Here is a 27807-nt window from a genome sequence, read left to right as displayed (position 1 = left end):
CAGTGAATTGGGAGGCAGCATTAGGAGGCAATTAACACCTTTCCTACTAATATAGCAAGTGTTTGGGTGGAGGGTGGCTTGGGAGGAGTGGAGCAGAGGGACAGGAACTGTAAGGAGGTATTGCGGCAATGCTCCTCTAAATTAAGCAAACAAACAAGTCACTCCCCTGCAAAACAAAAACATATGTTGTCATTGGAAGTAATTTTAAATTTTAAACCTTGTTCACCTAGATATTCTTTTGCTTGTAGAAAAACAAAGTAAAATTTGACTTTCTGTTTTTTGTGTTTTTTGGCATCTGTATCAGACAATAATGACTATACATATACTTTTTAAACATAATAAAATACCAAGTACCTAACACCTTGCCCTTGCCCTGGACACCTAGAATCAGCACTCCAAAGCAGGAAAGGACCCCAGGGTTAACTCACCTACCAAGGAGAGAAAAGTACCAGAGTCAATTACTCAGGCCATTTTCAACTAAAAATAGCATTAGCACTACATATGTTTCGAGTGTCTAAGATCCTAAAATATTTTAAAGTTAACCTCAAAAGTTTCCAGGATTATTTTTGGCCTTCCTATTCTTTAGCAAATATTTAATATTCAGTTTATTCATTCCACAGATGTTTACTAAGCACCTACCATACACTAGCACTGGAGATACAATGGCAAATCGACCACAAATGACTTCCGCCCACGTTTCTGGGTATGGTTCATAAGTCTTTGTCACATATGTTTCTTGTGAGCCTCTGGACTGACCTGCCTGACAAAATGATTCTTGGTGAGGCCATGATAGCAAGAATGGGTATCATCATCCTCATTCTATCATGATCCAAGTAAGGAAGGAAAAATAGCTGCAATTTACCAATGGAAGTATCTATTGAGGTCATTGGTATTGTGGTGGGAGTTAATCCAGAAGCCTTTGGTGTGTGGTCTGTACTTTCTAGTTGGTTCGCACAATCTCAGAAATGTGTAATTTAGACTACATAAAATTAAGACTATTGACTTATAGCTTGCTTTAGAAGAATGAAGTTTGATTACCTTATGGGCATACGAAAAGGTGTGTGCATGCTAAGTTGCTTCAGTTGTGTCCAACTCTTTGTGACCCATGGACTTGCCTCCTCCAGGGGATCTTCCCAACACAAGGACTGAACCTGTGTCTCTTATGTTCCCTGCATAGTGAAACAATGAGTTCAGTCGAGTTCAGTTGCTCAGTCGTGTTTGCTATTTGTGACCCCATGGACTGCACCACAGCACCAGGCCTCCCTGTCCATCACCAACAATTGGAGTTTACTCAAACTCATGACCATTGAGTCAGTGATGCCATCCAGCCATCTCATCCTCTGTCGTCCCCTTCTCCTCCTACTGTCAATCTTTCCCAGCATCAAGGTCTTTTCCAGTGAGTCAGTTCTTCACATTAGGTGGCCAAAGTACTGGATTTTCAGCTTTAGCATCCTTCCTTCCAAAGAACACCCAGGACTGACCTCCTTTAGGATGAACTGGTTGGATCTCCTTGCAGTCCAAGGGACTCACAAGAGTCTTCTCCAACACCACACTTCAAAAGCATCAATTCTTCGGCACTCAGCATTCTTTATAGTCCAACTCTCACATCCATACATGCTAAAAATCATGGCTTTGACTAAATGGACCTTTGTTGGTAAAGTAATGTCTCTGCTTTTTAATATGCTGTCTAGGTTGGTCATAATTTTTCTTCCAAGGAGCAGGTGTCTTTTAATTCCATGGCTGCACTCACCATCTACAGTGATTTTGGAACCTCAAAAAATAGTCTGTCACTGTTTCTATTGTCTCTCCATCTATTTGCCATGAAGTGATGGGACCAGATGCCATGATCTTAGTTTTCTGAATGCTGAGTTTTAAGCCAACTTTTTCACTCTTGTCTTTCACTTTCATCAAGAGGCCCTTTAGCTTTTCTTCACTCTCTGCCATAAGGGTGGCGTCAACTGCATATTTGAGGTTATTGATATTTTTCCTGGCAATCTTGATTCTAGCTTGTGCTTCATCCAGTCCAGCATTTCTCATGATGTCCTCTGCATATAAGTTAAATAAGCAGGGTGACAACATACAACCTTGACGTACTCCTATCCTGATGTGAAACCAGTCTGTTGTTCCGTGTCCAGTTCTAACTGATGCTTCTTGACCTGCATAAAGATTTCTCAGGAGACAGGTAAAGTGGTCTGGTATTCCCATTTCTTGAAGAATTTTCCACAGTTCGTTGTGATCCACACAGTCAAAGTCTTTACCAGTCCATAAAGCAGAAGTAGATATTTTTCTAGAAGTCTCTCATATTTTCAATGATCCAACGGATGTTGGCAATTTGATCTCTGGTTCCTCTGCCTTTTCTAAATTCAGCTTGAACATCTGGAAGTTCATGGTTCACATACTGTTGAAGCCTGACTTGGAGAATTTTGAGCATTACTTTGCCAGTGTGTGAGATGAGGGCAATTGTGTGGTACTTTGAGCATTCTTTGGCATTGCCTTTGTTTGGGATTGGAATGAAAACTGACCTTTTCCAGTCCTGTGGCCACTGCTGCGTTTTCCAAATTTGCTGGCACTGAAACAATAGCTAATAAAATATCACTTTGCTAAAGAGCTTCTATCAAATCAGCTAATCTTTAAGCTCACCAGAAGAGACATTTGAAAATACTCTTGGGCATATATCTGGAAAAACTGTAACTGGAAAAGGTATATGTACCCTAATGTTCATTGCAGCACTATTTACAATAGTTAAGACATGGAAGCAAGTTTAATATCCAGAAGATGTGGTATGTATATCAGTCAGTTCAGTCATGTCCCTCTCTTTGTGACCCCATGAACTGCAGCACACCAGGCCTCCCTGTCCATCATCAACTCTCCAGCTTGCTCAAACTCATATCCATCAAGTTGGTGATGACATCTAACCATCTCATCCTCTGTTGTTCCCTTCTCCTCCTGCCTTCAATCTTTCCCAGCATCAGGGTCTTTTTCAATGAGTCAGTTCTTTGCATCAGGTGGCCAAAGTATATATATATTGTATATATATATGTTGTATATACATATATACAATAGAATATTACTTGGCCATAAAAAATAATGAAATATTGACATTTGCAGCAACATGAATGGACCTAGAGATTATAACATTAAGTGAAGTAAGTCAGACAAAGACAAATATCATATCACTTATATGTGAAATATAAAACAAAAAAAAATGATACAAACATATTTATTTACAAAACAGAAATAGACTCACAGACATATAAAACAAACCTTTGGTTACCAAAGAGGAAAGGTGGGGTGGGGGATAAACTAGGAATTTGGGAGTAACAGATATGCACATATTATATACAAAACAGATAAACAACAAGGACATATTGTATAGCCAAGGGAATTATATTCAGTGTTTTGAAATAACCTGTATAGGAAAAGAATGTGAAAAAGAAAAAACTATATATATTTGTGTGACTGAATCACTTTTTTATACACCCTAAACTAATACAACATTGTAAATCAACCATGCTTCAGTAAAATAATTTTTTTTTTAATGGGGATTCCTGGGCCTTGCCACAGACAGATGCAGTTTGAATCCCTAGGAGGCTGAGGCCTAGGGCTCTCCTGACTGGCTGGTGTGAGGAGAGAGGAAGGGGAAATGCTATCTGGAAGTCGAGGAAATTGCTGCTAAACAAGTCTTCGTGGACTGGATGTAGATGAAGAGCTCTTGTGACAAGAGTTTGCATTCCAGCATAGCTCATTTTTATGTTTGAACAGTTGTGATTTTTCCAAGAGAGGAGACTGGATTGGGGAGCTCCTGTTGCATAGTGAAGAGTTTCGATATGTAAAGAGATAAGAAATACATCTGCTAAATCAGTGCAGTCTGCATTACACTTGACTTCCAAGTTCAGTGACACTTAGGGTGAACCAGAAAGGTTTATGATACAATAGTGTCTTTTATTTCTATTTACTATGTCTAATTTGGGGTGCCTCAGTGGGAAAAGAACTTACCTGCACTGCAGGAAACACAGGAGACATGGGTTTGGTCCCTGTGTTGGAAAGATCCCCTGGAGGAGGAAATGGCAACCAACTCCAGCATTCTTGCCTACAGAATTCCATGGACAGAGGAGCCTGGCAGATTACAGTCCATGGGGTCTCAAGGAGTCAGACACGAGTGAGCGACTAAGCGTACAAACACACACGTCTAATAAAAACCACACATCTTTAAGATCGTTTAACATATTTTTTTTGTTTATTTGCTTTTTTTGTTATTAACCATTTATCAAGCAACTATATTCAAATACACTCTATTAGACATAAAATAAAAAGTGACAGAAAGGAGCCTTGCGACATGCTGTGCTGAGTGTCTTCAGTCATGTCCAACCTTTTGTGACCCCATAGTTTGTGGCACGCATGGCTCCTGTGTCCATGTGATTCTCCAGGCAGGAATATTGCAGTGGATTGCCATTTCCTTCTGCAGAGGATCTTCCTGACCCAGGGACTGAAGCCGTGTCTCTTCAGGCTCCTGCATTGGCAAGTGTGTCCTTTACCACTAGCACCACCTGGGAAGCCCTAATTTCATATTTTTCATACAATTGATTTTCTTTTTTTTTGCACACCATTGGAATTTAGCCAGCAGAAAAATAACCTCCTTTCAGGATGGCTTAATCATTTTCATACTCAGAAATTTTGATTATAAGTCTTGACACAAATGGTACAGATTTTTGTTGAACTGTACAGAACAGCAAAAACTCACTAGATTTGGCTTCCACTCTTGGACTTCCAGTTTCTCCCAAAACTTCTCTGCTATTTCTCTCCTTCCTGCACCTTGGTCTCAACCCTGCTTGCACTTAAGACTTACCTGGGAACTTTTAAAAAGAAAGGATGTCCAGGCAGACCTTCCACCCACACCAATTAAACTACAGTTTTTGCTGATGAGGCCAGGCATCAAACACTATAAAACATTCTGGGTGATTCTGATGTCTGGTCAATGCTGAGAATGACTCTTGCCAAAAGGAGCTCCTCTCCCTTCTCATGCAGCCTCATGCCCTGTGCTTCCGCACCTTTCTATGTGAAGTTCCTGCCTACTAGAATACCCTTTCTGCTCTTGTTCTCATGTTTTCATCACATCCATCTTTCAAAATCTGGTTCAGATGCCATTTCTTTCACTAACTTGTTTTTGAATGCCTTGTGAAGTGAAAGTCATTCAGTTGTGTCTGACTCTCTGCAACCCCATGGACTATACAGTGCATGGAATTCTCCAGGCCAGAATATTAGTGGGTAGCCTTTCCCTTTTTCAGGGGATCTTCCCAACCCTGGAATCGAACCCAGGTCTCCCACAATCCAGGCAGATTCTTTACCAGCTGAGCCATAAGGGAAGCCCTTTGAATGCTTTAGGTCAAAAGTAATCTCTGCCTACTTTGTGTTCTTAGAGCATTTTTTTCCCTCTCAGGTCACTTTCCAGCTTGCATTTCTGTGCACATTAAATTTTTGCACCCACCCACCAGTTAACCTGTAAGCTTTTTTAGGGAAAGAAAGCCAACTTTCTGATTCACTTTTTATACCTTACAGTGCCAGTAAACACAGGAAGAGGAGGATGGAAGGAAGCATAAAGAGGTGACAGAATGACTTAAATGACATCCACCCAGCTTATCTTTTTCTCTATTCTTATCCAGCATTAAAACTCTCTCTCTCTTTCTCTTTCCTCAGTGTTGGAGTAAAGTGACATTTCTCAACCACTTTTTCTACATTGATATATTCTTTAAGTTTTTTCTTTTCTTGGATGATCAGATAGTTGCAGTATAAAAAGCATAACTCAGAAACATTTTAACTACAGTGCACCCCCTAGTTCTAGTTCTCTCTGATTGTTATAGTCTCATCTTCTCCAGTCTTTCTCCCTAGTCTATCCTAATTCACACTCTCTAATCTCCTTAAAACATACTTGCATCCTGTTGTTTCCCTGCACAAGAGCCTGGGCATATTTCCCTATTTCCCATCAAGTGTGGTCTAAGGTAGCTCACCTCGGCCACTGCCCCTGACTTCAGACGTGGGATAGCTCCTCTCAGCCACTGCCCCAAGTCTGAGGTCAGGGGCGGTGGCCGGGAGGAGCAACCCTAAGTCCAAGGTCAGGGGCAGCGCCGGAGAGGAGCAACCCCATGTCTGACATCAGAGGCGGCGGCCGAGAGGAGCTGCCCCACATCCAAGGAGCGGTGGCTGCGCGGGTGCAGGAGGGCTGAGAGGAGCTACTCCATGTTCAAGGTCAAGAGGGGTGACTCTTCCAAGGTAAGGAGCAGCAGCTGCACTTTGCTGGAGCATCCGTGAAGAGATACCCCAAGTCCAAGGTAAGAGACACCTAGGTAAGACAGTAGGTGTTGCGAGAGGGCATCAGAGGGCAGACACACTGAAACCATAATCACAGAAACCGAGTCAGTCTGATCACATGGACCACAACTTTGTCTAACTCAATGAAACTAACCGTGTGGGGCCACCCAAGACGGATGGGTCATGGTGGAGAGGTCTGACAGAATGTAGTCCACTGGAAAATGGAATGGCAAACCACTTCAGTATTCTTGCCTTGAGAACCCTATGAACAGTATGAAAAGGCAAAATGATAGGATACTGAAAGAGGAATTCCCCAGGTCGTTAAGTGCCCGATGTGCTACTAGAGATCAGTGGAGAAATAACTCCAGAAAGAATGAAGGGATGGAGCCAAAGCAACAATACCCAGTTGAGGATGTGACTGGTGATAGAAGCAAGGTCTGATGCTGTAAAGAGCAATATTGCAGAGGAACCTGGAATGTTAGGTCCATGAATCAAGGCAAATTGGAAGTGATCAAACAGGAGACGGCAAGAGTGAATGTTGATGTTCTAGGAATCAGTGAACTAAAATGGACTGGAATGGGTGAATTTAACTCAGATGACTATTATATCTACTACTGTGGGGAGGAATCTTAGAAGAAATGGAGTGGCCATTATAGTTAACAAAAGAGCCCAAAATGCAGTATTTGGATAAAATCTTAAAAACAACAGAATGATCTCTGTTCATTTCCAAGGCTAACCATTCAATATCACGGTAATCCAAGTCTATGCCCCAACCAGTAATGCTGAAGAAGCTGAAGTTGAATGGTTCTATGAGGACCTACAAGACCTTTTAGAACTAACACCCCTAAAAGATGTCCTTTTCATTACAGGGGACTGGAATGCAAAAGTAGGAAGCCAAGAAACACCTGGAGTAACAGGCAAATTTGGTCTTGGAGTATAGAATACAGCAGGGCAAAGGGTAATAGAGTTTTGCCAAGAGAGCACACTGGTCATAGCAAACACCCTCTTTCAACAACACAAGACAAGACTCTACACATGGACAACACCAGATGGTCAACACTAAAATCAGATTGATTATATTCTTTGCAGCCAAATATGGAGAAGCTCTATACAGTCAAAAAACAAACAAACAAACAAACAAACAAAAAAAAAAAAACAAGACCAGGAGCTGACAGTGGCTCAGATCATGAAATTCTTATTACCAAATTCAGACTTAAATTGACGAAAGTAGGGAAAACCACCAGACCATTCAGGTATGCCCTAAATCAAATCCCTTATGATAATACAGTGGAAGTGAGAAATAGATTTAAGGGACTAGATCTGATAGACAGAGTGCCTGATGAACTATGGACAGAGGTTCATGACATTATACAGGAGACAGGGATCAAGACCATCCGCATGGAAAAGAAATGAAAAAAGCAAAATGGCTGTCTGAGGAGGTCTTACAAACAGCTGTGAAAAGAAGAGAAGCAAAAAGCAAAGAAGAAAAGGAAAGATATAAACATCTCAATGCAGAATTCCAAAGAATAGCAAGGAGAGATAAGAAAGCCTTCCTCAGCGATCAATGCAAAGAAATCGAGGAAACAACAGAATGGGAAAGACTAGAGATCTCTTCAAGAAAATTAGAGATACCAGGGGAATATTTCATGCAAAGATGGGCTCGATAAAGGACAGAAATTGTATGCACCTAACAAAAGTGGTGTTGGAGAAGACTCTTGAGAGTCCCTTGGACTGCAAGGAGATCCAACCAGTCCATTCTGAAAGAGATCAGCCCTGGGATTTCTTTGAAAGGAATGATGCTAAAGCTGAAACTCCAGTACTTTGGCCACCTCATGCGAAAAGTTGACTCATTGGGAAAGACTCTGATGCTGGGAGGGATTGGGGGTAGGAGGAGAAGGGGACAACGGAGAATGAGATGGCTGGATGGCACCACTGACTTGATGGACGTGACTCTGAGTGAACTCCGGGAGTTGGTGATGGACAGGGAGGCCTGGTGTGCTGTGATTCATGGGGTCACAAAGAGTCGGACATGACTGAGCGACTGAACTGAACTGAACTGAACTGAACAAAAGCAGTCTAGTCAAGACTATGGTTTTTCCAGTGGTCACATATGGACTGTGAGGAAAGCAGAGCACCAAAGAATTGATGCTTTTGAACTGTGTTGTTGGAGAAGACTCTTGAGAGTCCCTTGGACTGCAGGGAGGTCCAACCAGTCCATCCTAAAGATCAGTCCTGGGTGTTTATTGGAAGGACTGATGCTGAAGCTGAAACTCCAATACTTCGGCCACCTCGTGCGAAGAACTGACTTATTGGAAAAGACCCTGATGCTGGGAGGGATTGGGGGCAGGAGGAGAAGGGGACAACAGAGGATGAGATGGCTGGATGGCATCACCAACTCGATGGACATGAGTTTGAGTGAACTCCGGGAGTTGGTGATGGACAGGGAGGCCTGGTGTGCTGCAATTCATGGGGTCACAAATAGTCTGACATGACTGAGTAACTGAACTGAATAGAAGCAGAAAATATTAAGGAGAGGTGGCAAGAATACACAGAACTGTACAAAAAAGATCTTCATGACCAAGATAATCACGATGGTGTGATCACTCACCCAGAGCCAGACATCTCAGAATGTGAAGTCAAGTGGGCCTTAGAAAGCATCACTACGAACAAAGCTAGCGAAGGTGATGGAATTCCAGTTGAGCTATTTCAAATCCTGAAAGATGATGCTGTGAAAGTGCTGTACTCAATATGCCAGCAAATTTGGAAAACTCAGCAGTGGCCACAGGACTGGAAAAGATCAGTTTTCATTCCAGTCCCAAAGAAAGGCAATGCCAAAGAATGCTCAAACTACTGCACAATTGCACTCATCTCACACTCTAGTAAAGTAATCCTCAAAATTCTCCAAGGTAGGCTTCAGCAGTACGTGAACCATGAACTTCCAGATGTTCAAGCTGGTTTTAGAAAAGGCAGAGGAACCAGAGGTCAAATTGCCAACATCCACTGGATCATCAAAAAAGCAAGAGAGTTCCATAAAAACATCTATTTCTGCTTTATTGACTATGCCAAAGCCCCTGACTGTGTGGATCACAATAAACTGTGGAAAATTCTGAAAGAATTGGGAATACAAGACCACCTGACCTGCCTCTTGAGAAACCTATATGCAGGTCAGGAGGGAACAGTTAGAATTGGACATGGAACAACAGACAGGTTCCAAATAGGAAAAGGAGTACGTCAAGGCTGTATATTGTCACCCTGCTTATTTAACTTATATGTAGAATACATCATGAGAAACGCTGGGCAGGAAGAAGCACAAGCTGGAATCCAGATTGCTGTGAGAAATATCAATAACCCCAGATATACAGATGACACCACCCTTATGGCAGAAAGTGAAGAGGAACTAAAAAGCCTCTTGATGAAAGTGAAAGAGGAGAGCGAAAAAGTTGGCTTAAGGCTCAACATTCAGAAAATGAAGATCATGGCATCTGGTCCCATCACTTCGTGGGAAATAGATGGGGAAACAGTGGAAACAGTGTCAGACTTTATTTTTTGGCCTCCAAAATCACTGCAGATGGTGATTGCAGCCATGAAATTAAAAGACGCTTACTCCTTGGAAGGAATGTTATGACCAACCTAGATACCATATTCAAAAGCAGAGACATTACTTTGCCAACAACGGTCCGTCTGTCTAGTCAAGGCTATGGTTTTTCCAGTGGTCATGTGTGGATGTGAGAGTTAGACTGTGAAGAAAGCTGAGCACCGAAGAATTGATGCTTTTGAACTGTGGTGTTGGAGAAGACTCTTGTGAGTCCCTTGGACTGCAAGGAGATCCAACCAGTTCATCCTAAAGGAGGTCAGTCCTCGGTGTTCTTTGGAGGGAATGATGCTAAAGCTTAAAATCCAATATTTTTGCCACCTCATGTGAATAGTTGACTCATTGGAAAAGACCCTGATGCTGGGAGGGATTTGGGGCAGGAAAAGGGAATGACAGACAATGAGATGTTTGGATGGCATTACAGACTTGATGGACATGAGTTTGGGTAAACTCCGGGAGTTGGTGATGGACAGGGAGGCCTGGTGTGCTGCGATTCATGGGGTCACAAACAGTTGGACAAGACTGAGCGACTGAACTGAACTAGTCCGAGGTCCTCACCAGTTCTGAATTCAAGGCTTTTCTTGATCTTTTCTTGCTTAATTCCCATTCCACTCCTTCTCCAGAGCAATTCAACAGCTAGCTTTAAATATTTAGGTCTTCTTTTCCTTTGTTTACACTCATCAACCTTATCTTTGCTAAAAGGTTCCATTCTTGGTATCATCTCCATCTCTCTGAGTTCAATTCCTAATCATTCTTTAATTTCAATTTAAAGATTATTTCCTCCATTATTCCTTAACCATCTCAAATGCTCTCCCTGCCTTAGATCGAAAGTCATCTCTTGACTGAATCCCAAAGCATTTCTATTTTTTTGTAGCATATCACTTTCCTCCTTAGGTTGCCCTTATATTCTTTACATGCCTGTTTTCTTAAAAGTCCTGCAAGCACTTAAAGGGCAAGTGTTGAACTCATATGCTCATCTTTATGCTCCTTATGGTATCTCATATTTAAGTTTAAGTTTCACCACTAGTTTCTACTAATAACGAAGTCTGTGACCCTGAGCAAGTCATTTAACCTGTTTGTGTCAATTTGTTAGTAAATCAAAAACATATTCTAACAGTCTGAATTTGAGATGGCTTAAATTACATATTCCTGGGACTGCACAAGAACACTGGGAAGCACATACTAAAATAAAGATTCCTGCATAACTTCAACAAAGCCTAAAATTATGGCCACACTACTAGCTGTTTCCACCAATAAGTTCCTATAATTATTTTTTCTGACTTACTTGGATCAATACAGAGTGGTGTGACTGTGCCCTTTTTGACTGTTACTGCTACCTCAAGCATCAGTGACATAATATACTCCTCACCTTTTTGTTAATATATTGCATTGCATTTGTGTTTGGAGGGAATCATACATTCAATCATTTATGCCATAAATATTTATTGAGTATCTGTTAACCAGACATTTTTCCAGGTGATGGGTTCTGTTCTCACATTAGTAAATAGAAGAGGGGAGGGGGAAGGGAAAAAAAAAGGTGTAATTATGAAAGTTTTTTCCTATTTTAACTATTCTAAACAATCTCTAATTAGTAGATTATGAAACTTTTAGACCACCTATGTTAGGCTAAGACTCAAAGCAAACATTTTCATGGTTAATGTTTCCTGAAAGCAAAAGGAAAATTCCTTTTTTTTTTTTTTTTCATTTGTGCAGATGATGCAGAGGAGTGAGTACAAAGTTTGTCCACTCAATCCTTCTAAAGATAATACACTGGAAACATTTTGGTGGGTGTGAATCACTCAGACAAGCATTCTTCACTCAGAAATAGAAACTGGCCTTATTTGTTCCAGATGTTACACAGCTGCAGGGAAGTTAAAGCCAGTGGTCCTGTTTTCAATGCAACCAAACTCTTATTGCATTTGGAATTTCTTAACCAATGAACTCATGTTACTTGTTCTAAGACCTGCACAATTTTCTTTTTTCCACTCTTTCCATTTACAAACAACTCTGCTTCAAGGGAACCACACTTCAGAATTAATGAGTCTACATCTGTGTTGTACAAAGGAAACACATCCTGTTTACCACTGTCTCCACCTTTCATTTATCTCAACCTCTTTAATATCAGGCATAAAATATCTCAAAGAGAGTGCTTGAAGGAAAGGAAAAGGAGAGTTGAGTTGTATGGTTCTTAATATTTTATAGCTCTTTAAAGATGGATTTATGATATGTTCATCTTAGGAAGAATTTCAAGCAGAATTGTTAGGGAGGATATTGAGTTAAAGATGAGTTAAAGATGAGTTGAGTTAAAGATGTAACTCAAATTGTTTGTAGTTTAAAAAACTTGACTTATTAGCTTATTTCTTGACTTGCCTGTAGGTCTGTAAGAGCTGCTGTGTTGATGCATGAAATATAAAATGATTATGGCTCTTTGAAGAGGGTAAATAAGTTAAGAAATTAAGTAGGTGATATACATGCTAATTTTATATCTAGTCCATAAAAATGAAAATATATGTGTTCTATTTTGTTTGAGAACACTTGTGTCTGGGACACAGAGTACCAGATCTTGAGATTATTGTTTTAATAAAGAAGACTTTTTCAAATTGTGGTTCATGGACAATCTACAGCAGAATCACACTGGTAGCTTTATGAAAATATGTACTTCGAGGCCCAGTTGAGTTAGAATCTCTGCAAATTGGGCCTGGGGAGCTAGAGAGACTCCAGAGATCAGAAAACAACAACAAAGTCTCATCTTCCAGCTGTGAACAGCAAAGTCTAGAGAAATTAAGTGAATTTCTCAAAACCATGAAACCAGTTAATAATAAAGTAAAGGCCTAGAATTTTGTTTATTAATGCTAAGACCAACATTCTTTTGTGAGTTTTATCCTTCAAAAAGATTTAAAAAAATTTAAAGGAACATAAGTACCCAAATAGGGGCTTCCTAAGTGTCTCGGTGGTAAAGAATCCACCTGCCAAAGCAGGGGACACAGGAGATTGGAGTTCGATCCCAGGTCAGGAAGATCCCCTGGAAGAGAAAATGGCAACCCACTACAATATTTTTGCCTGAAAAATTCCATGGACAGAGGAGCCTGGTGGGCTATAGTCCTTAGAGTTGCAAAGATTGGGTACTACTGAGCAACTGAGCAAGTACCCAAATATCACTGTATGTCTCACTTAACAATTCTTTTATATAATATATATATATATATATTATCATTATTGAAATGTTATGAGTTTTATTATCAATTGAGGTTGGTTTTAGATATTTTTTAAACCTACCATACAGAGTGGTGTATATATATATATATATATATATATATATATATACTTTTTTTTTTACATTATTCTCTTTTTTTTTTTTAATTTTAAAATCTTTAATTCTTACATGTGTTCCCAAACATGAACCCCCCTCCCACCTCCCTCCCCATAACATCTCTGTGGGTCATCCCCATGCACCAGCCCCAAGCATGCTGTATCCTGCGTCAGACATAGACTGGCGATTCAATTCTTACATGATAGTATACATGATAGAATGCCATTCTCCCAAATCATCCCACCCTCTCCCTCTCCCTCTGAGTCCAAAAGTCCGTTATACACAGCTGTGTCTTTTTTCCTGTCTTGCATACAGGGTCGTCATTGCCATCTTTCTAAATTCCATATATATGTGTTAGTATACTGTATTGGTGTTTTTCTTTCTGGCTTACTTCACTCTGTATAATCGGCTCCAGTTTCATCCATCTCATCAGAACTGATTCAAATGAATTCTTTTTAACGGCTGAGTAATACTCCATTGTGTATATGTACCACAGCTTTCTTATCCATGAAAGTGTTAGTTGCTCAGCTGTGCCCAACTCTTTGCAACTCCGTGAACTGCAGCCTGCCAGGGTCCTCTGTCCATGGAATTCTCCAGGTAAGAATATTGGAGTGGGTAGCCATTTCCTTCTCCAGGGGATCTTCCCAACCCAGGGATTGAACCTAGGTCTTCTGAATTGCAGGCAGATTCTTTTACTGTCTGAGACACCAGGAAGACCAATATACGTTATACATGTATAATATAATATACAATAATATACTTCTATCATTAATTATCCAAATCCTTGTTCTCCAAGATTTTGGAAGTATCTTTCCTTCAGACTCACCATGAATCTTTTGAGTTATAATTAAAATCTTCCAGGAAAAAGAGGAACACATTATGTTTCATGGATTATTGATTAAGTCTTTGAAATTTCATGATTGATTATTGTGGAAATGAGTGCTTATTAATTAAAGCTATTCAAACCATTCAAATAGTAGTTTGAATTCAGTAATGATTCTTCAAAGACATACACAAAAGCTATGATTGATGGCATACATTCTTCGTATATGTATATGGCATAGGTTAAAATGGAGCCTTAAAATAATCTGTGTGATGCCATTCAAAACTGATTCAAAAACTTGTTCCACACATGTTAATAATGCTATTAATCATTTTATATGTTTTCTTATGTATGTAGTTTAGCCTACAAAAAGGAAAAGACTCTGTAAATGCTATTTATTAAGTTTTCTATAATTTGCCTCAAGTGATAGTGTGCTGACACTCATTTGGAGCTTCCCTGGTGGCTCACTGGTAAAGAATCTTCCTACAATGCGGGAGACCCGGGTTCAGTCCCTGGGCTGGGAAGATCCCCTGGAGAAGGGAATGGATTCCCACTCCAGTATTCTTGCCTGGAGAATCCTATGGACAGAGGAGCCTGGCAGGTTACAGTCCATGGGGTGGCAAAGAGTCAGACACGACTGAGCAATTTTCATTTTCCCTTTCTGACACCCACTTATGAGTAAAGAGGCACTATCAGAGACAAGATGTGCACATATACTTCTCTGCTATTCGTAAGTGAACACTCATAAATGCATTAAAGACAATATTGCTTTCAGTGTTAGTCACATATAAAAAAGGGATATTAGAATTCTGGGTATGTATGTGAGATGGGAGCCTCTCTTCTGTAAATGACTCATCACCAAATTCAGTGACTAGACTCCACAGAATCAGAGCAAAAAATGGATGTAAAGTCTACTGGTTCTCTGACCTAAGTCTGCTGCCAGGCAAAAAGGAGTGTTCTCACATGTGAGTTCCATTTATTTATTTTTTATTTTTTTTCCTAATCTATCTATTAAAGCATTTTAATAACAATGTTGAAGACAATGTAATAGAATCACAGACTATTTTGGAATACATTTTCTTATATTAAAAAGTTTCAAAAACAAATTGGGGATGAAATTATATAACTTCACCCTACTCAGCTTTATTCAGTTGATCAGTCTACTTTTGGGTGCCTGTTACCTAACAATCTACAATTTGAGGAACTTAGAAGGCAAATAAGCATAGTTCTTATTTTTAATAGCCTAAGATTTTCCATTAGTCAAATAGACAAATTTAATTCCGGGTACAATCACACTAATGACTCTTAAAAGATGTTTTTAAGTGACCCTCCTTTAGAATTTAGACACTTTGCCTTATCAGACAAGATGTAACCCTCACATTTTAAAGCGTCCATAGTGAACAATAGAATCTTCCTTGGTGGCTCAGACGGTAAAAGCATCTGCCTACAATGCGGGAGACCGGGTTCAATCCCTGTGTCGGGAAGATCCCCTGGAGAAGGAAGTGGCAACCCACTCCAGTACCCTTGCCTGGAAAAGCCGATGGATGGAGAAGCCTGGTAGGCTACAGTCCATGGAGTCACAAAGAGTTGGACACAACTGAGCAACTTCACTTACTCATTCAGTGAACAATAAGAAAAATTTTAAGTCTACTACTACTAATGTAATGAAAATATTGTGATTCAAAACACTTGTTGAACCTGGGAGTTTGAGATATAAATCCTGGTTCTGCCACTTCCCTCAGGTACCTCCCATACCCTCTCTAATCTCACTTTTTTGATCTGTAAATGAAGACATGTAATGGTGCCTGTGTCAGGTGGTTCTGAAGACAAAATGAAGCAACACCTTATAGGAGCTTAGCACAGAACTTGATACATTACAGTCATCCCTTAGTATCCTCTTGGGATTGGTTCCATGACCACCTGTAGGTATCAAAATCCTCTCTTGTTCAAGTCCCTCATAAAAGTGCAAACACGTGGACTCCCTCTCAGCAGTTTCTGCCTCTAAGGATATGGAGAACTGAGTATTTAGAGTATGTATTACTCAAATGATTTAAAGTTACTAAAAGGGAGAGTCCAGAGGAGTCTTTTTTCATGGTGTTTCAACTGATTTTTATCAAGGTGCACAGATGCTTTGCTTGTAGCCTTAAGTTGTCTACTTGGTGTCCCCTTGAAATAAGCATTTCCCCTCAAATTCTTCCCTGTTGGTTTCTGATAATTTATTAAGTTTTGAAGTTTTTTTCTTTCTTTTTTTAAAATATAAATTTATTTATTTTAATTGGAGGCTAATTACTTTACAATATTGTATTGGTTTTGCCATACATCACGCTTGTTTCCACATAGCTTTTCATTTATAAATTAAAAAAAAAAACTTAAGGTCAATTACTTAATAATTTTTGAGTGATAGTAGAGATACAATAAAATATAATGAGATTCATAAATGTAAAAGCAGATGTACCTTAGGGTCCACATTGAGAATTTTTCTGTCTCTTTTGTATTTGAAAAGTAAGCCTTCTGGATTATCGGCAATCACTTGGTAGTTGGGGGTTGAATTCCAAACAGCAATATGACTGTCCCAGTTGTAAAAACTATAAAAATAAATATTTATTAGGAATTAATATGCATAATGAATTAAATGGACAAATATATTCCAGAAAATATTTGGGGCAGGTCAGCTTCAAGATAAATGGATAAGATCACTGTCTATAGAACCATGCAGACCACAGGTGTGATTAAAATTCTTGCAGAAAAGATTAGACTGGGTTCTCAATCATTTGGATACATATTTATGACTATTTTGCATGATTTCCTGGTTTGGACACTCAAAGATCTAGGGCCTATTCCAGTATTATATTCCCAGGACGAAGAAAATTGATGTAACTTAAGGCTATTTCTTCTAGCTAAGACTCTTCAGGTTATTGAATATTCAGGGAATTAAATAAGAGACTGTTTACTGGAAGGAAAAGTAGGCTAAGTCACCTCTTTTCATTCAAAACCAATTAATTCGTTTATTTAAGGCTCCATTTTTCAATGATACATTTCCCAGGCAGGAAGAAAACTACTTGTGTTTGAGAGGTGACCACAGGCCAGGCATGATGTGATGTATTCTACAACAACATCCATATGAAACTGCTCTTACTTTGCAGACAAGGCAAAGATATCAGAGGAGTTCAACTAGTATGGTTAACATTCTAAATCTAATATTTCAACCCAGATCTGTGTGTTTCAAAGCATACACACACTCTTTCTTCCACTCAGCAATGCCTGTTCAACTCTTTCTTTGGATGATCTTCTATGGAAACTTTGTATTTTTTCCATGTCTTATTTTATATCTATTTGTCAATACAAATATAATGCTGTTATGTGTTAGAAGCATCCTCAACATACTTATTTTTACATATCTCATTTCCATTAACACATTTCTAATATTATGTTTGCTTTTAAAATGACAGCTGTAGAGACAAGACATGTATAGCTCACAGCCCAGTATGCCTCTCAAATATTTTTAATATTTATTTTTAATCATTTCCCCCTTATCCTATTTCTGGGTTGTTTTGCCTTCTATGACTGCTCTTCTTCATTTTGAAAGAGTAGATTTCATTGATTAAAATCACCCTGAATTACATTGTTTTCTGAGGCATCAACTTTTTGCTATTACCTGAAAATGTGATATGTTTACCTTCAAATATTTTAATATTCAAAGCCTGATTTTACAGATCGTATGTCTTCAGTGGTGCATATGAGTGAGAACTAGTCTCTCTCTTCGCCACTTACTTCTTCTATGCTCAAGGCATAATAACATCTGCCCTTTCTGAGGCATAGAGTTAGAAAAAGAAGTTTTCCAACCACCTCTGTCTGTTTTGTCAACCCTTCCCAAGAAAGCAGAAATGACTATCTGATTAACAAATTGAGGGCAGGAGCTGAACATTCACGCTTTCTAGGTCCTCACTTTAGTCAGCTTTTGGCAGGCTCAGTGCCCAGTAGGTTGATGATAGGAGAGCTGCCAACGGTACTGGTGGTAAATTCAATCCAGTAGAAAAGGAATTACAAGACAATTTGACTTCACACTCAAAATTCAGCTTAATTCATAATAAGGAAGATAAATTGACCTCCATCCTCCTGGGTGTTCAGTTAAGAGACTGACAAACTGGAATAAGGGACATGGGTGTGATTCTCAACCTTATGTGTCTGTGTATTTCTGAGATATATAGATAGAGACAACCTCACTAAAATGCTTGAGTCATAGTTATGCTCTGAGGGGCATGGTTTATATCACACATTCCTATCTTACTGCTCAGACTTCAAATGAAAAGCCTCATTGAAGTTCAGGCAGATTTTTTTTGAATATATATTAATATGTATATACACACACTCTTTATGTAAGAAAGTCAATTTGTCTAGCACATGGTACTTTTGATGAGGTGGCTTGGATTTTTTGTCAATACTTTTTGTTCTCCTATTCAGGGAAGGGTAATAAGCTTCATTTCAAATGCCAATTCTAATAGCTAATTATTATTATTATTTAATAATGATAACTAACACATTTAATAAGCATCATGTACTGGGTAATGTTTTGAGACTAAGGAATCTATTATATCATTAATCTTATTGTCAACCCCATGGAGTAGGCAGAAAGCTATCCCATTTTATACACAAAGCCCAGGTGATCGTGAAGTGTGTCTGTGAATGAAAATGGGGAACTGGATTTAATAACATACTGAAAAGTGGATTTAATGGTTATGAGAAAAATGTCAGTGAAATAAGTCTAGATTACTCTCAGATTTCTGATTTGAATACCTAAGTGGATAGAATTATTAATGTTTCAGTTCAGTTCAGTTCATTCGCTCAGTTGTGTCCGACTCTTTGCGACCCCATGAATCGCAGCACACCAGGCCTCCCTGTCTATCACCAACTCCCGGAGTTCACTCAGACTCATGTCCATCGAGTCAGTGATGCCATCCAGCCATCTCATCCTCTGTCCTCCCCTTCTTCTCCTGCCCCCAGTCCCTCCCAGCATCAGAGTCTTTTCCAATGAGTCAACTCTCCGCATGAGGTGGCCAAGGTACTGGAGTTTCAGCTTTAGCATCATTCCTTCCAAAGAAATCCCAGGGCTGATCTCCTTCAGAATGGACTGGTTGGACCTCCTTGCAGTCCAAGGGACTCACAAGAGTCTTCTCCAACACCACAATTGAAAAGCATCAATTCTTCGGCGCTCAGCCTTCTTCACAGTCCAACTCTCACATCCATACATGACTACTGGAAAAACCATAGCCTTGACCAGACGGACCTTAGTCGGCAAAGTAATGTCTCTACTTTTGAATATGCTATTTAGGTTGGTCATAACTTTCCTTCCAAGGAGTAAGCGTCTTTTAATTTCATGGCTGCAGTCACCATCTGCAGTGATTTTGGAGCCCCCCAAAATAAAGTCTGACACTGTTTCCACTGTTTCTCCATCTATTATTAATATTTACTAGGAAATAAAACACAAGGTAGGGAACAGATTGCAGGAAATAGAAGGGATTATTTCAGTTTTAGATGTGTTCAACTTGAAATCCTCAGGAAATATTCAAGAAAATGAAAGCAAAGGTCTTGGTTTGTGCTGTTTACTGCCATGTTTCCAATTCCTTTTTACAGCCCATGCCTGACACATGGTAGATACAAAATGTATATTAACAGAATAAATAGGATGGATAAATTTCTAAATTTAGAGTTTTCTTAGATGGAGAAGGGGCTTCCCCAGTAGCTCAGTGGAAAGAATCTGCCTGCAATGCAGGAGATGTGGGTTCTATCTCTGAGTTGGGAAAAATCCCCTGGAGGAGGAAATGGCAACCCACTCCAGTATTCTTGCTGGGATAATCCTATGGATGGAGGAGCCTGGCAGGCTACAGTCTGTGGGGTTGCAAAGAGCTGAATGTGACTGAGTGGCTGAGCATGCTTAGATGGAGTATCAGCAGTACCAGCAGTATTTAAATTCCAATAGGTGACTGAGATAGACAAAGGAGAAAATGTGAATAAGAATGAAATCTGGGGGACTTCCCTGGTGGTTCAGTGGTGAAGACTTCACCTTCCAATGCAGGGGGTGAGAGTTTGATCCCAGATTGGGGAACTAAGATCCCATGTGCCTTGCAGACAAAAAACCAAAACATAAAACAGAAGCAATAGTGTAACGTATTCAATAAACATGTTAAAAATGGTTCACATAAAAAAACTTAAATAAAATATTTAAAAAAAGAGTGAAACCTGGGGATGTCAATTTTATAGGAAAAGAAGAGGAATCAGTAAAGGAAATTAAAAAATAGTGATCTGAAGCATCAGGAAGAACCAGGAGAGTTATTTCATTGCAAAATCTGAAGAGAGGAGAATATATAAAGAAACAGTACTTTAGGAAAGATTATAGTGCCAAACGCTTTACAATTCAGATAATGTATGAAAAGAGTTCATCCGAAATTTCACTTGGAAGGATATTACAAAAAAACAGTTGCAGGAAAATGGTGGAAGCAAAATTCAGTTATAGAGAATTTAAGAGAAGATGAGAAAAGATCATTGAATAAAAAATTCCTCTATTAATTTAGTTATGAAGGAAACAAGAAAACTAGGACAGCACTGAAAAAGATATAAAGAATTAAAGGTCAGTTTTTTTTTAGGATGAACTATTCTTGAATTTGTTTCCATGATGTGAAGAGGGAAAAGTAGAGAAAGCAGGATCCTAAAGCGGCAGGAAGTATAAAAAGGCTTTATCATAAAAAAATTATATATGAGATGATATATTTAATATTATATATATCTTCTATGGAGATTAACTTGATTTTAGTAAGAATCCTGCATACTGTTTATTTCTATTCCTATTATATAGATGAAGGCACTGGAGCTAAGGGGCTTCCCAGGTGGCTCTAGGTGTAAAGAAGATGCTTGCCAATGCAGGAAATGAAAGAGATGTGGGTTTGACCCCTGGATCAGGAAGGTCCCCTGGAGTAGGAAATGGCAACCGACTTCAGTATTCTTGCCTGAAAAATTCCATGGACAGAGGAGCCTGCTGGCCTACAGTCCATGGGGTCACAAAGAGTTGGACACGACTGAGCAACTTCATTTGTTGAAAGCAGAGACTTCACTTTGCCAACAAAGGTCTGTATAATCAGAGACATCACTTTGCCAACAAAGGTTTTTCCAGTAGTCATGTATGGATGTGAGAGTTGGACCATAAAGAAGGCTAAGCGCCCAAGAATTTATGCTTTTAACTGTGGTGCTGGAAGAAGACTCTTTTAAGAGTCTGTTGGATAGAAAGGAGATCAAATCAGTCAATCCTATAGGAAATCAATCCTGAATATTCATTAGAAGGACTGATGCTGAAGCCCCAATTCTCCGGCTTCCTGATGGCTCACTGGCTTTCCAATGAGTCAACTCATTGGAAAAGACCCTGACGCTGGGAAAGATTGAGGGCAAGAGGAGAACAGGGCAGAGGATGAGATGGTTGGATGACATCACTGACTCAATGGACACGAGTTTGAGCAAACTCCAGGTGATAGTGAAGGACAGGGAAGTCTGGTGTGCTGCAGTCCTTGGGTCACAGAGAGTTGGGCACAACCAAGCAACTGAACAACAACAAGCTTTTTGGATTTGGATATCCATTTCTTTTCTCAGATTTTGGGAGTTTTCAGTTATTATTTCTTTGAGTAAATTTTCTGGTCTTTTATTTCTCTCTTCTCATTCTGGGAATCCTATACTGCTTGTATCGGTTTCTTGAAGGTATCCCATAGCTCATTTAAGCTTTCTTCACTTTTCTTCATTGTTTTCTTTTTGCTCCTCTGACCTAATTATTTCCAGTGACTGGTCTTTAAATTCACCAGTGTTTTATTTTGCTTGCTCTAGTTTGATGTTGAAACACTTTGGTGGGTTTTGTTTAAGTTCGATTATTGCCTTTAGCTCCATGATTTGTTTTGTACTTTTTAATATTTTCTCTTTGTTCAATTTCCCCTTTTGTTCATGCATTGTGTTCCTGATCTCAGTGAGCACCTTTCTGAAAGTTATTTTCAACTCTCTTTCAGGTATATATATTAGATTACTACTTTTCTTTGGAGAAGGAAATGGCAACCCACTCCAGTATTCTTGCCTGGAGAATTCCATGGGCAGAGAAACCTGGTGGGCTACAGTCCATGGGGTCACCAAGAGTCGGACACGACTGAGTGACTAATACTAACACACTTCTACCTTTCTTTAGGGTCAGTATCTGGAGGTTTATTTCATTCCTTTTTTGGGGGAACATTCTTGCCTTATTATTGATTTTCCTTGACTTTATGTGTTGCTGCCTGCATATTAGACAAAGTAGATGCCTCTCCCAGTCTTCATGAACTGACTTTTTACAGGAGAAGGCCACCAACTTGGATAGAGATTCATTGGCCCATTCTAACTTTTTCCCTCCCAGGAAGAAGCAGGCAGCTGTGGATTTTGTCCCTTGCTCTGTGATGAACAGTGAGTGGGATGTATGATGTCTACCAGGCCAAGATGCTGTAACCATTTCCCTCCAGTTGCATAGAATGTACCTGACCCAACAGAAGTCCAGGACTGGCAAAATGGAAGTTAGTTCCCTGGGGAGCCCCACTTAGAAGAGCTGGGAATTTGGGTACAGAAACCAATCCCTGCTTCCCCTGGGAGAAGCTGAGAGCTAGAGGGTTTCTTTTTCAATGTATGATGCTAAACTGGCAAAAGGTAATCCAGTAAGAGGGTGTCTCAAATCTCCATTGGCTTTGTTAAGGCTGGTTTTCATTCGACTGGGGGGTACACGGACCTTTCAGTTGTTTCTGGATTTCTTACAAAGGGAATTTGCCTAGGAATAGTTACTTAATCTGTGTATTTGTGGGGGGGAAGAAGAGTCCAGGGCTTCCTACTCTGCTATCTTGTTGATGTCACCAACCCAAACATTCTTTTTAATCTGCTGTTTATTGATTTCTTTAAAGTGGCCAAGTAATTGTCAATGCAGAATGTGTTAAACTATATTTAAACCTTAATTCCACTCCTTTTAAGCCACCTATATCCAACTCCATATTCTAGATATTATTATAACTCATAATTCTATTTGAATTTTTATTGTCTCTTAGTATTCTTTGATAGTTCTTCTACAGTACTGTTTTGCATTTATTGAGGCCTTGGGTACCCCAGATCACCCTTTTGATTCTCATTCGTAACAAATAATTTCTTAACTTCTCTCCTTCTTGAGACACTTGCCAATAATCACAACTATCTAGCTCAATAGACCCTCTTGGTAGTCATAAGTATCAGCTCTCGGTCAGTTCAAATGTTTGCCTTCTCTGTTCTTGCCTATAGTCTTCTGACAATTCTTGCTGAAAACAACAGACTGTACCATAGATGTAATTCTAAATTTCAAATCTGAACCTCCAATTCTAGATCCTACAGAGTAACTTTTTACATATTCTAGTTCTCTTTATCTTTCATTGTGTTATTCATGCATCTTATTCCTCTACTTCCTTCTTTACTATCAGAAAATGACCTTACTTCTTAGTTTATTAGTAAAAAAGGACACTAACTGGGAACATGATCAAGGTCCTATCCCTTCACTTGCAAATTTATTCATATTGACAGTGTTCTCTAACCTCCCTTCAGCTCAGAATTAATGCCTCTCTTCTTTTCCAAGATTAAAAAAAAAAAACCCCTCTATTTGTTTTCTGAATTCCATTCCTTATTGTCTTCTTTGTTACTTCAATAGATACTCAACATTTCTCTAATATAATCAAACTCATCTCCCTATACAATTTTTCTCAAAACTAACACAGACATATAAATTTCAGCTAAACAAGGAAAAGAAAGACAGACAGAGAGAAAGAAGTTAAAAAAAAAAAAAAGGAAAGAAGAGGGATTAAAAAAAAGAGAAAGGAAAAAGGAGAAAAGAGATTTAAAAACTTCCTCAAACTCATATTCTCCTAATGCATTATAATGAAGTCTATCTTCTCTATGCCAGCTTACCCCAAACCATGTTCCATCTCAGTTCTCTCACCCGAATTGCTGATCCACATCACCTGCTCAACTGTATTTACTGGGATAAACCACTAGCATCTCAATCTCAGCATGAAGTGTTACTTGCTCAGTCGTGTCTGACTCTTTGTGACCACATGGACTGTAGCCCACCAGGCTCCTCTGTCCATGCAATATTCCAGACAAGAATACTGGGCTGGGTAGCCATTTCCTTCTCCAGGGGATCTTCCCAACTCAAGGATTGAACCTGGGTCTCCTTCATTGCAGGCAGATTGTTTATAGTCTGAGCCACCACAGAAGCCCCAATGTCAACATATCAAAAAGTAATTTTTTCTTTCCCATCTTCCAAATCTGTTTATTCTAACCTTGCTACACTGTTTCTATCAACAAGTAGCACTCAATAAATATTCATAAACTAAATTAATGATACAATGCCAATATTTATTCTCATTCATCATTCAATTGATTATATTATTTTCAATTACTACAGAACTAAAACAAGGAAATAGCAAGAAAATTATTTTAAAAAGGTAATCAAGAGAATTCATCTAGAACATTGATCTGGGACTTAAAATCTGATCTCTGAAGTAACTGTTTAAATTTTCTCTATCTAAAATTTAGAGGTTGAGCTATATATTGCAAAGGCTCTTCACAATGGAAATAGTCTATTATTATGAAAGCCTCCTTTGATTCAGTGAATTATTGCATGTTATCTTAATTTATGTATAAATGTTCAGATCTAGAAATTAATTGTAGAAAAGTTCAAATGTACTGTATGTAAAGCTGAAGGACATAAAGGGATGATTTGTGTGAAATTGACTAAGGTTTTGGAGTAACAGAGCAAATTACCATTTGCTACCCATGATAAACATCCTAGTAATTGGGCATTTTATTATATAAAAGCATACTTATACACAACTTATATAAATAAGTTAGAATAATGAGTTGAGATAAATATGTGTAAAATTTGTTCATTTAGTGACAATGGGTTCTTATGCATATTTTTGTAAACAATTACTGTTTGTCATCTATTTTACATGATGTCTCCTAGTATCAGAAAAAAATATTTTTTATTACATCACAGGGAAAAAGGGCTTTGGACCACCAGGGGGAGTAAAGTTCAAAGCCATTGTCTCCAAAATGCTTTGTCCTCATTTTGTTCAATATCTTCCTTCAAGTGGCATATTTAGGAAAACTATGGAAGCATAATGGACAATGCTGTCAAAGGTTAGAAAATGTTGCACATAAAAATACATTTAAGGCAAGCCAACATCTTAAAGGTGAATCCAGAACAAAATAATGACTATAACAATTCTAGTCTCCACTACCTAAAGCATAGGGAAAAAAATAAGATCATTATCATGTGAACAGGAAATTTGACATCACAGAGAACACATTACTGAAAGAGAACCTATTAGCACCTAAGAGATTTTCCCTATGAGTATAACCAACAGTTTATAATGAATAGCAGGGAGCTTTTATTTAAATCTCCATTAATAATGGAATTTTTCTGGGTTTTAAAGAGTTGGAAGTGAAGTGAAGTCACTCAGTCGTGCCTGACTCTTTGTGACCCCATTGACAGTAGCCTGCACCAAGCTCCTCCGTCCATGGGATTTTCTAGGCAAGAGTCCTGGAGTGGGTTGCCGTTTATAGTACCTAATACTTGAATATGCTTATAAAGTTAAACACATTTCATTTGAGAGAAAAATAAAGAATATTTATAAGATAAAATTTTTAGGAAGAGAGATAATCATATTTAACGGAAATTTGTAAAAACAGAAATAAACTTGAAAACTTACAAAAACAGTTTTTGTGAAATCAGAAGATTTTATTGAAAAATGAAAATTCAGGGGGTTTTATTTGAGTCATGGGGACATAGGCATTAAACATTATTGTCTCCTTTTTAATCTCTGTGTAGACAGTCTGTAAGTAGGATGGCTACAGTTCTACTGTCCAAACTAGGATCTTACTGAGAAAAAAAGAAGCTGCTGACAATTGTGCCAAGACAATAAGGGTAAGCTCAGACAATGCCAGGAAAACTGAGGTGTGTGGTCGCCACACCTACAGACCATTTAAACGCTGCTGTTTTAGAGCTGATTTATCCAATGTTTGTCTAAACTGTTTCCAAAGGTTTGCCAGAGATTTGCCAAAACTATGATAAAGATGTTTAAAAAATGCTAAAACATGTTTTCTTATGGTTGATCCTTTTTATTTTATTGCTGTGGAAAAATTATATGAAATAGCAATTGTGGTAAAGAGACATGAAATTTAATCTAGAATAATAAACACTCCTGTTCTTTTTCTATTTTTCAAATAATATCAAAGCAGTAAAACATTCTATAACAAACTAATTTCCTGAAATATCATATTCCCCTTAAAAATATAGGTTTGATCAGTTATTTTGGTTGGTAAGGATATGAAATCTGAAGTTTAGTGTTTCCAAAAGTTAGTTAACTTGGCTCCTATTCATGGCTATATAATGTATCTCGAACTCAATCAGCTATTTAACAAATGCACATTCCAGTTGGGAAAATATAGATAACTGTTGACCAACCGATTGAAACTATTAAAATAATTGAAAACATTAAGTGTCCTAGTGACAGGTGGCCAGAAGGGTCGGTCATTCAATTCAATTCAACACATCAAAAATAAAAAAGAAGGATTATAATACAGCCTGAGAAATGATACAATAGGTATTTGTGTAAGGTATTTTGGGACTGTTCGGTCAAAAGCGAATATGTATCTTGATAAGATATGTTTCTAATGAGATTTCCCTGATGGAAAGAAACAGGGCCAAGCATTCTAGGTAGAAAGGACATTAAAAGTTAGAGAAGAACTGAAAAGTTTGTATGCTGTCATATTTGACTCTTGCAGGCTCCTCTGTCCATGGGATTCTGCCAGCAAAAAATACTAGAATGGGTGGCTTTTTCCTTCTCCAGGGGATCTTCCCAACCCAAGGGTCAAACCTGCGTCTTTCAGGTCTCCTGCATTGGCAGGCAGATTCTTTACCATTAGTGCCACCTGGGGAGCCTGAAAAATGAGTATATATCAATTAGTGTTAACCTTTACAAGAGATTCTCAGTAGTTTCATACTAATGAGGCAGAAAATAAATTGCTGTGGATAGAGAATCAAATATGGACTGGTCTCCCACCAAAATGCAGAGAACTTTGGGTGTGCCTTCTCTTCAGGGAGAGCAAAGGAAGCAAGGAGAATTGGCAAAGTTGGCTCTCCTCTCCCTTGAAGGCTTGTGGATAAAAGGGAGTGTTCATTGCCAGGAGGCTACTGAGTCAGAAGACAGATGGGCACCTGTCTGGCATGTTCACTGTGTTACCTGCTCTAAATCCAAAGTGCCATGTCAAGTATATGGACTGGTTATGGAAGGTGTTAAGGGTAAGATGCATGTTATAATATTTGGGATACTTGAATATTTGTGATAAGTCCCCTAGGGTAAAGAATAATGTAACCCTTGATCAGAGGAATCCTTCTTATAGAAAGAGATTTGGAGGAAGTATTCCAAATCTGCTTCCATACTCCCATGCTGACCTCCTCACTGTGGATCCCAGCCTTCTGGCAAGGTGTCTGGAATGTTTCATTGCTACCCGCATGTAATAGGAAAGGAGTAGGTGATAATAACATATCTACTTATTACCATATCTCTCCAGTGTAAGGAAAGAGAGTTACACAAAGCCCTTTCTGATTTTTCAAAGGGAGCACATATTAGAAACATCCTGGAATACCTCTAAGTTCCAAATCACAGAGTGAGAATCTCAAGGTCAAGAAAGAATGGCACTGTC

General features: G+C 38.8%; 1 protein-coding gene across 1 annotated transcript in view; it reads right to left on the bottom strand.

Moving 5' to 3' along the window:
• Positions 1 to 27807, bottom strand: part of CFAP299 (cilia and flagella associated protein 299) — a 689564-nt gene that overhangs the window by 13725 nt on the left and 648032 nt on the right. Inside the window, exon 6 of the mRNA XM_052642206.1 lies at positions 16487 to 16616. Within this exon, the coding sequence (XP_052498166.1) occupies positions 16487 to 16616 (130 nt within the window). The remainder of the gene's footprint in view (positions 1 to 16486; positions 16617 to 27807) is intronic.

The sequence above is a fragment of the Budorcas taxicolor genome, chromosome 6 (assembly GCF_023091745.1).
Source record: "Budorcas taxicolor isolate Tak-1 chromosome 6, Takin1.1, whole genome shotgun sequence".
Taxonomy (NCBI): Eukaryota; Metazoa; Chordata; class Mammalia; order Artiodactyla; family Bovidae; genus Budorcas; species Budorcas taxicolor.
Note: the sequence above shows the minus strand (reverse complement) of the source record. Positions and strands in the feature narration are given on the sequence as shown.